Here is a 15,363-nt window from a genome sequence, read left to right on the forward strand (position 1 = left end):
ACAAGGGCTGACAAAGCTGTGGCCTAGCAAAATAAGAAATAGTGATATGGACATCTGCTGGGTGAGGTGATTCTTCTGAGGGTGGCTCTTTGGAACAGTCACAAAAATTTCTAGTGAAATCTAGGCTTCAAGTCAACGATGGGACTCCCAATGACTTGAAATGGAGGTAATAACATTAACCAGGCTCAATTTTGGCTCATCAGCAGATCACAGGACATTGTGTTGTACTGAACAGAACGCTATTAGTTGAATTTCTATAAAACATCACAATTTAATGTCTTTTATTTTTGGTCTATGCTTAAAAATGGAAAATTCTGAGCTCTAAATCAATTACCAATGTATCCCACCATCCTAAAGGCTTAAATATATTATCACCCACTAAAACTTACCGGAGTATTTAATATAGTAAATTATTTACATTTACATTGAAAATCCCCAAGCTTCAAAATGTTCTTTACACTAAAGGAATTAATCTTATAAAATGTAGGTCTGATTTTGTATTGCGTGTATTTCTAAGATTACATTTATTCGCTGATAATTTGGAATCTTTCATATTCATTATTGTATATCCATGAATAAAACATGTTTGCCTGCTAGGAATTTTTATCATTCTAAAGGCATACCCAGTCTTTCTCTATCTAATTTCCTTTTGTGCACTGTCTTCATTATGCAATCCATACTTTGGAACTTAATAATAATCTCTGCTGCACAGAATTTTGGCAACTGAAAATTAAACTTCAGCCTTTTAAGGTGAGGGTGAAGACAACTACTTGATGGTGAGTTATGTTACTTAGTTGATGTATAGTGCTGTACCAACGGTACAGCAGATTATCTGTGACATGATGTCATACTGAACTGCTGACAGCAGTAGTTGTGTCCCATCATGTTTTTGCCATGACTTCTTTCCTGTTATTCACACTAGTGCAAAAATGAAGCAATTCTGTGCTTGTTTTGCACTGGACTTTTGCAATACTGTAAATGAAAAAGACAGTCTAACAATATCTGTCACTTAGGAGAAGAAATGAATTAAAGAGTAAAATTCCTTTGAGAATATACAATAACAGCCATCCATTTGATTTAAAAAAAAAAGAACAACTAAACAAAACAAAAAAACCCACACAACACAACCCCCCCCCCAAAAAAAAAACCACAAACAAAACCCCAAAAAACAACATGAAGAGCAGATACCTGTTCAGAATTGGTAGGAGATAGAGTACTGCTTCTCTTCCCAGTAATGCGTTCTGTACTTGTAAGCAATTTATCCAATTCCATCTGAAAGAAAAATGGTTAATGCACACTTTTTTTTTCCTGATGAATACCTTCTTGATTCAACAAAGCACCATAATTTCCACTGTTACTTAGTTCAAATTATTAGCTATGAGTCTTCTCTCATAGAATATTACTTAGAAACTAAATACTTTCATAGCTTTTCTCTAGGGCATATATTAATATTAAGGATCTGGGAAATATTAACATCAGTCTCCTCTATTACTTTGTATGTTCCTTTTAGTCTTATTGCAAAGGAGAGTGCAGAGAGTGTTTTCCTGTGAGGAAGAAGGAATGGTCACAAAGAAGACATCTACATTAAGAACACTGTGGCAATAGGACCAAAGGAAAATTGGTACAAGACTATGAAAATAGTATTTTTTCAGAAAACAAAAAAATATGCATAGGCAAGTAAACAGAAGGGTAAAAAAAATTACTATTATAGGAAAGATTATGTGAAATGGTTAGAAGGTAAAGGAATAACTAGAAAAAAATTGAAAGATAAATGATCAAGACTACACTAGCACCCAAAGAAACAGACTTCTAGCACAGAAAAATAAAACCTAACCTGCTGCTTTTGTTCCTCTGATTTGTCTTTAATTAGAGCTTCACATGCTTCTTGACCATTTCTTTCTTCTTTCTGAACAGTAACCAACTCTTCAGAAAGCTCATCTTTCTGCCATGTAAAAAGAAAATTAAGTAAGTTAATACAAAATAGAAGGTAGCAATTGTTAGCTACACACTGGCTTAAGCTCTATACAACAGTAGAAAAAAAATAAAGTTAAATTTATCTAAAACTTGTCATGAGCACAAGTGTAAATTGCTTATGGAAAAATATGCAGCAAAATCTGATTCATTCACTCCTGGACAAGCAATGCCACCATTTTTCAGAGCTGATAGGATCTTTTCTGAAGCAGGGAAAGATCCAAGAGCTGTTTCTTCTGACATACAACTGCCATGTAAAGTGAGCAAAGATTGCATAACACAACATTTTCTCTTAATTGTTACACTTTTAAAAGGACAGGAATTGAAAATTAATTCATAGTCATGGCATTCCATATTCTCGGAACTTTTTCTTTTCACTGAATTTGCTGAATGATTTATTCTTTATTAGATACACATATCAACTACTCAGATATTCTGGAAATATTCTATAAGAATGTTAGGTTTAAAGTCTCAGAACAATAGATTTTACTAAAAAATACCTTTCATTTAAAAAAAAGTTGCAGAACTACTCTCTATTGCAGAAAATTAGTTTTTATAATATTCCTTCTGACTGACTTTTTAAAAAGTATTGCTCAAAGTAAATGCTAAAGTAAACAGTGAACAGTTTATGAATGGTTCTGTGTAAAGTGTTCTCAAAAAAACTCAACTAAAGAAAGATAACTTTACAATTAGCAAAAGTAAAATATTACAATTATTTTGAAATTCCATTTCTCTTGGAAAGATCCATATTATGTTAAGCTAGCAAAAAAGATCAAAGGTTCAAGCCCTGTTCTGACAGAGCCTGAGGCTACTGTCCTGCACCAAACACCATTTATTAACACATGGATTGGGAGAACTTTGAAAAACCACATTGATAATTATACTGAAGTTCTTTAATGGTCACAGTGCAAGGCAAAGCCTTCCTTCTAATCATCTGATGACTTTAGGAACTTATTTATGGTTTGGGCATCTCTTACTGCTATTAAGTATATTAATAGATCATTTGAGCGTTCATCAGTTTATAGTAAATTTTCATCAAAGAGAAGTGAAAAAACATTCCACATCAACAAGAGCAGGATATATAAGCATCTTAACTATTCCAACTTCATGGAACAATTAACCCATCAGCTATTACTGCATGTGGTAGATTTTCTAGTTATTACTTTCAGCGCCAGGGGTGAAGTAAACAGAGTTTACTGCAGAAATCTGGCCTTCTCCACTGTCTTCCGTAATTCTTCCTCATTAATACAATATACTTATTTATACTTAAAGAAGCTTATCAGAATATGAAAATACTTTTGCTCTCTTTAATACTTATGTTATAAGGCCTACTTTTCTAATTTAAATTACTCTGGTTTTAACACAACTTGTTTTTTTGGGATAATTTTTCCAACAGGGATCCCAGCTAGGTTTTTTGTCATTTTATAGATCTACCAGTGCCCTGTATTCCAGCACCCAGCAAGGGAAGAAGAAATATATTAAAAAAATATTTGCCTAGATACTAGAAGAAATGGTGACATTTTCCCCTAAAGGTTAATTGAAAGCAGTAACAGTTCTGAAAGAAGTTGAGAAAAAGAAACCTGGGAAGAATGTTCTGTGCAAGAACAAGTAGCACTTTGTTGATTCTTTACAATCATTACCGAAGATAGCAGAAAACTGAACAATTAAGAAATGCTTCATACTACTATGATCCTCAGTTAAAAGTACTGATCCAGGCACTAATCCTAAATTGATTCAGAAGCAATAGTCTCCAGACTAAAAATATATATATATACCTTAATCTCCTTAAGTTCTCTCAGAGATCTACACAACTCATCAACAGAAGTAATGATTTCTTTGTACTTCAATATGGCTTTTTCAACATACTTCTTTCCTTCTGCAATACCTACAAAGGTAAAACAACACAAAAGCAGAACAGAATGCCTGAAACATATGTGTAACAATCAACTTTGTAACTGCAATATATTACAATAATTAAATGTTTCTGTGTCTTGTTTTGCTGAGGAGTTCTGAGATTTTGCAGCAATGTGCTTTCCCTCCTCCTACTGGCTTCCTTGAGATGGGCCCTCACAGTTGCTGCAGGTCTTCTGCTAGGCTTCTCCTTGAACAAAATTACTTCTGTCTGGTTAAGTGATACTGCTTTAAAAGATACTGACCTCAAAGTGTCTCCTAAACTTGTTGCCTTACCATATGGCTAGGAGGCATTTAGACCCCTATTATAAAAATACAAAACAAAGACAGGATGCAGAAGCTTTTTCACATGAAATTACTTAAAAAACACAAAGCAGCTTCTTTCTCCCAGTGTTCCTAACCAGCTGGTGTCAAGAAACCATTCTATCAGCTTCTTTGAGCTGTTGAATTTTTTTCAGATTTACTATGTGGATTGATAGGCTACACAGTATCCTTGCACATTTGAAGGGTCACCTTAACTTTGTATAATATGACTTCAATGAGTATATAAACATTTCGAGTGGGAGAAAAAAAGCAAAACCTTAAGTTTGTTCACCTTCATTCTTTTTGGTCAACAATGTTCCAAATCAACACAATTGCAAATACAATACTTAAAAAACAACCTACATTTTTTGCTAATAAAATGCTTAAGAAAGTTGGCAATCGAAACACCATTAAGTGTTAATGTAAAAAATTCACTTAGCACTGAGGTAAATCACTGTAATGTACTTTGACTTCAAAGGCTTGCCTGTTATGGAATAACCTAAGCCATGAAGTCTTAATTCCAAGCTCATAAATGTTGCAAGGATATTTTCACTGATTTCAAGGTGAACTCAGGCTGCATACAGAAAACCAAGTAACAACCAGACTGTTGAGTACTTTAATAATTTTATATTTTAAATATTTGTTCTAAAATCCTTCATCTCTTCCACTCAATACTTCATGGGATTTTCTTTTTAAATGAAAAAATCTAGGAATCTGCTTCTTCCTGTCCTAAGTTTGTATTATTTTCCCCACAGTATATTAACATATAGCTCCTCACCATATAACCGTTCAGCAAGGTCTATAATCTGCTGAATTTTTTCTTCTTGTTGAGGCACTGTAGGCTCAATAAACTTATTGAATTGCTTGTAGAGAGTCTCTATTGCTTGTCTTGTTTTGCATTCTGCAGAGTACTTCCCAACTCTAATGACCGTTGCACTCACATCTTCAAACCAGAATTGACACTGGGGGATAAAACCATTGCATTATAATCAATTATTATCAGCAGTTCAAGCTTTTCTAGAATATACTGGACTACTCTCAGACCTTCCATTATCAGTGGCATACAGTATGTTTTAAATGTTGTTTTTAATTTAACCTGGAAAACATCAGTTCATTACCAATGCTGCTTCAAACATTAATACCTGTTGAATTTTCTTTAAGCACTAGATCCAAACTCAATTTACAAGCATGATGAGGTTATTAGTTAATGGTCTGCAAACATATATTTCTCAGTTCTTTCCACCTTGTATGTCACCTTACTAATTTCACAAACTTTGGTTCATGGCCAAAGTTATACCTCTTAAGGACAGCAAAGTTGTTTTTAATTAGTCTAGGAGCAAACAGAGGTTTTAGTCTCAGCAGCTAATAAAGGTGTCAGAACTCTTTCAATTGCCAAGAATGGGTTTTAGAACATACCCTTAAGTAAACACTTTTGTTAACAATACTCAGATGATAGAATCTGATGTTCACTCAGTATCATCCATACTGCATCAATGCATCAAGCAGTTCATATTCACCACTTCTAACTGCCATTAAAGTCAGAATTTAAGACTGTGTCTATCTGCTGAAAGAAAACAATTGAATAAAAGGTGATACTTTACAGTGAGTCAAGAAAAACTACCTGAAATTTTAGCTCTAGGAAATAATTTCCCTCAAAGTAAGGAAGGAGTTTAAAAACGTAAATTCACAGCAAATGGTAACAAATTGCTTTGCTAACAATATACCAAATGACCCATTGATCAGATCACTGGACACTGAAACCAGCTTTTAAACAAAACCTTAGTGCCGTGATCCATCATTAGAAGAGTATATTTGTCATGCATTTAAATAATTTTGGAGATATCAAGAGTGCTATTGCTAAAAAATAAACAATGATGACAAGAATGTGCTTGCCTCACAACAGATGCACCAACACAATGTGGCAAGAAGGAAAATACTGTTGCGAACTTTTTTTTCTTTTAAAAAAAGGCAATGCATGATGTAGTCTTCAGACACAATAAAGTTACAGAAGTATCCAAAAATACTTAGATTGCAGTTTAGAAAAAAAAAAAGCAAAACAAACAAAAAAATATTAAAACCCAACAAAATAAAACCCCAACATACACTTAACAATTAAACATATTTTGAAAATAGACTGTTTTAAAAGTACTGCATATTTTACATTTCCATTACAGACATGATCTACCACACAGACAGGTCTCCCTGACAACTAACCAAGTGAGTATTGTGATAACTTGATTCTTGCAGTTTGACAGCTGTCAAAGAGGGCCTTGTGGTACCTTCTGTGCTGCCTCAGAATATACTTAGAGAAAATGAGCCAATAAGCATCATCAGATACGTTCAATCTCTGTGAAAGTCATATGAGGTGGAAACTCCAGTTGTATGCATAGCAGAGCAAGAATTTGGTCACATTGTATGTTTTTTTTTCCCCATTTCTCCACAGAGTTACAAAGAAAAAAATAGAAGACAAATGCGTCTTTTTACCAATCTACTACTTTTGGAACCCACAGGTTTTCACTGAGGTAATTATAAGCACTTTTATCTGCCCCAGTCCTGGATCATTATCACAGCCACAGTGAGAATCCCAGGTTTACCAGTACCTCTTCCATCATCTGTTGTAGATGCTCCACGAGATCCAGATTTTGCTTGTAATCTCCCACAACTCTGCTAAAGTCATTCAGCTGTTTTTGTAAGTCACCGATTGACCCCAAGAAGACTCTAACATTAGGTTCATTTGCTACAGAGCCAATTACTTTCTTCTCTAAATTATCCATCTTCTTTTTAAGAATCTGTGTAAAATACGTAGCAATGTTAAATACCAGTATAAAAATATTTCTACTTTTAGAAATAAAAAGTAAAAAAACATAGGAAAAAGCACACAAACCTGTTTCTTGGCCTGTGTTTTAAAAATCACCAGTACAATTTGCTTTCTCAAAAATTAAAGGAAAGTCTACAATACTAATTAAAACCAATGTAAATTATATTTCTAAAAGATAGAATTGAGTTGAATTATTCAGCTTAAAAATAAACTAATATCTGCAGTAATAAAGCATAGATCTTGAGCAAAATAAATATAATTTTATCTGGAAAGGAAAAAATACTACTAAGCCTTTGGAATCTTTGACCAAATACAAGTCAAATTAAGCATCACAGTTATTTATACCCTAGAATACTAACATATTTCTCAAGAATCTGATGTAAGCAATATCAGTGACAATCTAACATAATTCCAAAGACCAAGGGGAACAAGTATTTATACTAGTACTTTATGATGTCTGGTATAAATACGGCCTGTAAGTTTAAGGATAATATGGTATACATATATACATTTTCTAACCAGGGAACACTGGTCTTACCAGTTGATCAAGACTTCAGTGGGATAGCCGTTTTACAAGGTATGCAAAAAAACTGATTCTTGATTGTTGTTTGGAAAGGAAGAGATTGGTTTGAAATATAAAATTATTTAATGAACTGCCTACATACACACTAGTAAGAATATACACCAGTAGGAAGAATGTTGCCAGCAGGTCAAAGGACATGATTGTTCCCTTTTACATAGCACTAATGAGGCTGCATCTGGTGTCCTGTTTCCACTTTGGACTCCCTAGTACAAGAAATACCTGGACATACTGGAGCAAATTGAGCAAGGGATCACAGACATGACTGAGAGACTAAGCATGTGTCATAAAAGGAGAGAGAGAGCTGGGATTTTCAGTCTGGAGAAAGGAAGGCTCAAAGGTGCATCTTATCAATGTGTACAAAAATATGATGGGAAGGAGCAAAGAAAGCAGAACCAGACTTATCTCAGTGGTGTTTAGTGAAAAGATATGAGGCAAGGGACCCAAATGAAATACAGGAAATTCTGTTTAAGCAAAAAAACCCAAACAAACAGATCACTGTTTTCACTCTGAGGGTGGAACAGTTTGCCCACAGAGGTTGTGGAATCTCACTTCTGGACACAAAAAAAACTCAATGGGATGTGACATACAGCAGCCTTTTGTAGTTTACCCTGCTCTGAGGAAGGACTTTTGACCACATGATCTCCGGACATCCTTTTCAACCTCAGTGATTCTGTGACTTAAATTTGCGCTTGTGGGTGAAATTGCCAAGGAAAAAAAAAAGTAAAACAAATAGTCAATGACAGCAAGAGAAATAGCAAAAATAAAACCATAGAAGCTACCGAAATTTTCAAGAAAAAAAGTTGTGAAAGAACAATCTGTCAGGGCAAGCAAAACAAAAAGTGCTAGTTCTGACTGGCAACTAAAAAGGTTATTGGAGTCTTTGGAGTAAGAATTTCTGATTAATATTACCTGTATTTTCTCTGCATACATATCTACTTGCTGAATCTGTATTTTAAGCACTTTCAAATTTCGAGCTTTTTCCGTTTTCTTTGTATAGTTAAACTTCAAATTGTTGAATTTCTTTTTGAGATCCTTAAATGATTCTCTGAGCTAGAACAGAGTAAGAATATTTGTTAGTAAAAATAAACCAGCACACTTCAATTTAGGTTTTTTCAACAGCTGTTTAATAGACCACAATCTGAACACTGAAAATGTAATAGAGAAATTACTAATACTGTGCCATCTCATAAAGCAATGTTATTTCTTGAGAATTACTGTCCAGTAGGGGGAAATCATTATCTTACTAAATCAAGATTTTTGCATTCTGAATACTGAGTATTATATCCAGAAGTGCTGGAGTAAAAAAGGGATTGGGGCAAAGGATTACATCCTTGATCAGACAATCTATGAAAAAATCCTGTTCAAAAGGTTTCATTGACATTAACTAGAGGCAGATGTGCTTCACATAGTCTAGCCTATTCAGTGGAAATGGTAGCCATATAAATGTATACCCATCCTTAGTTTCCAGAAAAACATAGTTTTACTGGGGTTGGGCAAGTAGCTTTGTATTTATTCGTAATACTTTTCTCCTACAATACAACATTTAGTTTAAGTCATACTCTATTTTTCTCAGGGTTTTTTCCTGTCCTTTTGCAGAAGCCCTGCTTCTAAAAGGAAGTCACACAGCAGCTTAATTTTATACACAGTCCTAGTCCAAACTTCTTAGTATGATTATTCACAGCATACAAAGATAAATTCAGCTCTTTGCAGGATTAGAATGTAGGCTATAGGAGTACCTAACTTTCAAGTAACTATTCTACAAGTATGGTAGCAGAGAGACTTGAACACAAAGAAAACCTTGCACAACAACAGCTAGAAAGATCTAGTTCCACATGAGAGTATTATTACCAGCTAGCACTGACTCAGTGCAGCAAACTCAATATCAGGGGAAAATACTCTTACAATAATATAAAACAGGATGAACTACTAGTTCTGATTATAAGGCTTCCATGCCTTTTAAGACTTTGCAGATGGACTTACATGAGCTAACTACTACTAAATTCAGTTATCGTAAATTTGCTGTAAAACTCTTCTGTTCCTTTGATGGAGTGTAGCTAATTTTTTTCAATCCACAAAATATTTTAAAATCCAGAATTACTGGAATGACACTGATCAAGCTCTAGGTAGCTACACTTTCATTTATATATATATGGATCAGATGCATTGCTAATTTACTAGAATGAGTTTAGTACACATCAAAAAAGGGTCATAACATAACTTTTTAAATAGTGTTCATTTATCATGGTAACTAGTCACAATATACTGTTGGTATATTCTCTTTATTATTTTTTCCCAATGACAATTATCTGCATGCTTTAATTTCCTCTTACAAGTGTGCTCTTAATAAACTACATGTCATTCTTTGCACTAGTAATGTTATACAAGTAAGTACAACATGCAGAGGCAGCCAAGTTATCTTTAAAAGACTATTAACTTTTTAAGTATAACTTTTTCAATATATTTTCTCTGAAAGCTATGTCATTTTCAGTTTTATTTACAACTGCAAAAAATCCTTTTAGATTTTGCAGTCAGTTTTTAACAACTTTTAGCAACAGATATGAGAACTAGACAAGTAAAAAACCTGCTTAAAATGTGCTTCTAGTACCTAAAAAAATATACTATTTTACTTGCAACTTAATTGCAATTAAACTGCAATCCCATTATCACATTTTCAAATTATTTATAATTAAGAAAATTTGAAATGGAAGAATATAAACATTACTGGAATATTATTTTTGAGAATTTCATATTATTTGAGTTGACAATCTTCTGCTTTTAGGGGAATGTAGAATAAATTATAAAATTATATTTATCTAAAGGAACTGAAATAAAAACAATGCAGCAATTCTAACGCTTTTATGGTCTATTCCTCCAGACACACAAATGAACTTACCTTAGTTGATTAGTGGAAACAAGTTCAGACCACATACACCATACACAGTTTGATATTTGGTTAACATATTAAAGGCTTTTTTAATATTAAAAAGTCCTACAGACTTCCCCCTGTCCCTCTTCCTGCCAAAGAATCCAAGATGTAATGAATGCTCATTTTGCAGTTTCTGTTATCGGAACAGCTAGTAAATTAATAATAACTACTACTACTACAAACTAATATCAATACATCAAGGGATATATTCTTCATTTTCATTTCATCTAGTGGGATGTTGCTAAACTATTTCAGCAGTGAATAGACAGATGGTGTTCACTCACTGTAATGGAAAGGAAGGGAATTCTATCATCAGCACTGTGATATTCAATTAGTTTAACCTCTTTATCCCACCTAAGTACAAAGAATAGTACAATCTATCAAAAAGCTTTCTTAATAAAACTACATTCAGTAGAACGATATTTTGCATTCAGAACACGAGAGCTTTACCTGCTGGTTTAATTTTGAGGAAGAGATGAGCAAGAGTTTATTTTAGTTTATTTTACTGGCTTATGCACATACATAGGCTAGTGATCATTTAGAAGACCAGAAGCTCTCCTCATAGCAGTATGTGAAATGAGATCGCCTTGTTTCAGATATGATGGCTCATATGTCAAAGGTCTGCAGCTGCTGTCAGTCTTCTCTTTCAGCCTCAGTGGAAAAACCAGATTCAGCTCAGACTTGTACATCACCTCTCAAACTGCATGCACACAACTCCTGTTATCACCAACAGTTGAACCCAGGATGACATACAGCCACCAGTTTTTAGAAATCTAAACACATATCAGTTTTCCTTAATTTTCTGCAAAACTAGATGAGAAATACTAAAGGAACTATACACCTTAATACACTTCAGTGACTTCAGCCCAGAGTTTAATGGAACTTTGTAATGCATCCATTGTGTCATAGTCATTAATCAGGCAGCTGTTCCTAACTATAGTTGGCCTGTCAGGGGTGGAGAATGATTGTGGAAAAGAGGGGTTTGAGTTAGCCACAATTCCTCCGATTCATCACACAGCTAAAAAATACATAGAAAAACCAAGTTATAAAGCTGCTCTAAACATGGTTTTGCTAACAGCACAGCTCAAGTAAAATGCTTTGATTCCTGTCTGAGCCACTCTAGGAGGTATTTAAGTGTTGTTAGCCACTTACCCTTCCCTTTCCCATAAAAAATTTTACTAGCACTAACAATCAAAATAGCCCATGAAAGCAGGTTGCTGAAAATACATTTGCAAAGTGGCAAAAATTAAATTACAGACCAAAGCAAAGCCAGCCAGAAAATGGTAGGAAAGAAAAAGTGCTGTTCAAGTCATTAATTATTACTTTAATTCTGGGACTGCATTCCAAATAAATTACAAGCTGAGAAATGTGCCGAGTACCACCATGAGTGCATAAATATTGACATCATGAAGAGGAAAGAAGTGCTATGACTGGGCAGAGCTGGGAACCTACTTCAGGATGTTACTCTTCTGTTGCAAGTTTTGTGCAGATATGCATAAATGTAATTTTTAAAGAAAAGGCTCCTTCATTGCAAAAGTTGCCTTATGTAAATAACTGTTTCAATTAGAATCGTGCAAACAGATTGAGTGTAGTATTAAGCTAGTTTCATGAAGAGTGACTCATGTAAGGCAGTGCAGAGGCTGCTGCCCAAGCTAGTTACTGAAGAGGAAGCCCAAACAGATCTCAAAAGACATGGCTTTTCTTCATACCTTTCAAAGATGTAGAGGACAAAATCTCTTATTTGACCTTTGCAAATGCTCTTTAAATGACAGAAAGCACACAAAAGGCATGCCTTTTATAGTCTTCTGTACTCCAAGACTGTTTTAAAATTCACACTGTATATCCTTGGATATAAATGTCAGTATTTGTTTCCATGCTTCTTATAGAAGCACTGTTATGTTACAAACGCAGGGAAGTGGCCAAGTCCTCTAAGTGTATTTTCGATCACCAGTGAGTCCTAATCACCAATGCCCTCACTCATCTGCTTTATTCACACACTTGCATTCAGCACATTAAATGTAAATTAATTTAAGTATTTACAGCAGAATTCTGAATATTTCCAGTCAGATTTAAAGTTTGCTCTGTACACTGGTAAATCACAACTAAATTATGTGCTTGGCTTTTTACTATATGACAGCTATGAACAGCTGCTGCTTCCTGCTGGCACATGAAATATTTAATTGCTTAGACATAGTAGATGGTAAAGAAATCACTATTTCAGACAGGTCTGCTACACATTAGCAATACTCAAGCTAATTTCTGATGTTAAAACTAATGAAATTTTAAATACTGAAGTGAATACTCAAAATTTAACATTCTTAAAGTAGTTCAGTGGCTGGTTTCTTGGTCCCTAAATGAATTAGCTTTAACTACATAATTAAAAAATATAATTAAAATGGCAGTGGATTAATGAATATACAGGTACATTAGCCAAGTATTTGTTTAGGAAATATCTTCTATGCTAACCTCTAATAGAAAAGGAATCCAAAGAAAAAGGTGTCCATGCAACTAATTAGCGTATTTCAGCTAGTTTACATTCAAGATTCAGTCAGGTCTGGGGATGACAGGTTTTAACTTGACCAGCCAGCATGGCTTTCTCAACTTTTTAACAGAATAAGTCAATAATTGACATTGTAATTGAAAATATGCTATGTGATTATTTTGCAGAGGATGTCCACTAACTATGAGAACCTAAAATGTTACATTTTTGCAATATAGGGCATGTGGTGAGTAACACGTGTCACTGCCATACTTTTCATTTCAGTTCAAGAATGAAAGAGATTGTTTTTTTCCTGCTCTCACTGGGAGTATAACAAGTAATAAAACCAGAGTAATAATTCTTAGAAAGCAGTCACATTCTCCTGCCCTCATTATATATTCTCATCCTCACAGGACAGAAACAAGAGATTCATTTAATATAACTCTGTGTCTTTGAATACTGCCAGCTTTACATACAGGCTATTCAACGAATGTTTCCTTTTCAGCAAATTTGAGGGGCTTTCAGTAAAAACTAGAATACTTTAGTGCAAACCTCAAATATTCTGTTTCTCCCATGCCACTGCAAAGCATAATGGGACTTCTTTTCTTAGGTTCTTCACCTTCATTCTCTTCTACAGCATGGTTCCCTCTGCCAGAGTGCTTCTCCTATACCACCTGCTGTTCTTACTGTTTCCTACCAAGAAGTTACAGCACAGGAGACTGATGCCTTATTTTAATGGATCACTCTGAGAAAATTCATTCTATGGAATGTTTTTCCAAAATTAATTTTTGTTGAGACATCAGTGCAACCTGCTATGGTGTTAGTGGAATTTTATTTGGCCTACTACAATGCTATATTAATACTCATATTAACTAAGTAATTTTTCCTAACCTAAGTTCCAGAATGCTAAATTTTAATATCATCATACAAAGGAAGATTTCCTTTACTTCTCGCAATTTTTAAAGTATCATATCTTGGGTTTCAAAAAAAAAAAAAAAGTAGTAAATTACTCTGAATTTTTAATTAAAAGACTGAAAGTTCTTTCAAAAGCCTTACGACTGCAATATATAGGAATTCTACTTTTGTTTGAAACTTTAGCTTCATAAGAAAGAAATAGGAAGACTCATGTATTTCAGATGAAGCTGACAGAGCTGAAAGTCCTCTTAGTACAGTGAAAGCACTTCATTGCCAACCCAACAACTTGATATAACCCTGAACTGCACAATTATGGACCATATTATTATCACTGCTCTGTGGAGCAAAGGCTGTTAGTAAGATGAAAATCAAATTTTTTATATGTTTATGAAGCATCCAGGGGAAAGATAAACAGTAACATGCAATACAGAACACAACAGCCCCTTTCACAGTCATTTAATGTGTTGGGTTTTATCTCATTTACCTCACTTATCTCCTCTTGAGTGGTGCAGTGTTGAAAACACTGTGAGAGTTCTTCCTCATATTTATCAGCTTTGGAGCTCCAGTTAATGCTATCACACTCAAATCTAGCAAGTTCCTGCTTCAGATTCTTCACAGAAAGATTCAAGCAACTCTATACAGGGGATAGACAAACAAACTTACAAACTCAAGAATGGTATTGATTTAACCAATCTAAAAATAAAATCATTTTGAGGCAAAAGATGCATAGTCAGGCTACAATAAACTATTATAACTCCATTGTAACAAGGTATAGCAGTTTCAGTCACTAGCAGTCTGAGGAGTAGTTCCTGATCAGTCATAACTCACACATGGTGACTTCTTGAGCAAAGAGTTTGTGGCCTACTCTGGGTCTTTAGAACTCAGAGATTAGCTCCTTTCTGCTTTCAATCAATTTACAGAGTCTGAAAAGCAGGCTGGCAATGTGGATAATCTATGCAGGTCAGCATATCATTTGCTTTCTCCTTAGTAAAAAACAGGAGAATGACAAACCTGCCCTGAGTAAACAAGTTCTATCTAAATTATATCCATTCTGCTATGCAAATCAGTCTGGAATCCACTAATAAAGTACCAATACTACTATATTTCCTTTTTGTTCTCTTGTTATCCTTTCTTTATAGAAGAATAAATACACAAACCAGACTTTACAAAATAGCAGGAGTCCAATATATAGACACAGCATTCAAGAAATCACCAACAGGCCTAGAACCACACAAAAAATACTAGAGTACAAAAAGTACTCATATTTTGATATTAATTTCCTCCCAATTTCAAATCTATGTCAGTCTTTTCCAGAGTGGTTCACAGACCATTAAAAAAAATTCTAAAAATATTTCAAACAATTTTTTTTTCTTTTCTCTTGGCAAAAGCAATTCATAATGGGAGTGAGTACTGAAGAATAAGTCTCACCATTCCTGGATGTTTAATTTATTTTGATG

The 15,363-nt window shown here is 34.2% G+C and overlaps 1 protein-coding gene across 1 annotated transcript in view; it reads right to left on the minus strand.

Moving 5' to 3' along the window:
- The window catches only part of CCDC141 (coiled-coil domain containing 141), a 70,280-nt gene that overhangs the window by 14,300 nt on the left and 40,617 nt on the right, over positions 1 to 15,363 (minus strand). Inside the window, exons 17-23 of the mRNA XM_051623930.1 lie at positions 14,391 to 14,540; positions 8,496 to 8,636; positions 6,786 to 6,974; positions 4,964 to 5,147; positions 3,747 to 3,856; positions 1,835 to 1,942; positions 1,189 to 1,272 (exon numbers count right to left, since the gene is read on the minus strand). Coding sequence (XP_051479890.1) covers positions 1,189 to 1,272; positions 1,835 to 1,942; positions 3,747 to 3,856; positions 4,964 to 5,147; positions 6,786 to 6,974; positions 8,496 to 8,636; positions 14,391 to 14,540 — 966 coding nt within the window. The remainder of the gene's footprint in view (positions 1 to 1,188; positions 1,273 to 1,834; positions 1,943 to 3,746; positions 3,857 to 4,963; positions 5,148 to 6,785; positions 6,975 to 8,495; positions 8,637 to 14,390; positions 14,541 to 15,363) is intronic.

The sequence above is a fragment of the Apus apus genome, chromosome 6 (genome assembly GCF_020740795.1).
Source record: "Apus apus isolate bApuApu2 chromosome 6, bApuApu2.pri.cur, whole genome shotgun sequence".
Taxonomy (NCBI): domain Eukaryota; kingdom Metazoa; phylum Chordata; class Aves; order Apodiformes; family Apodidae; genus Apus; species Apus apus.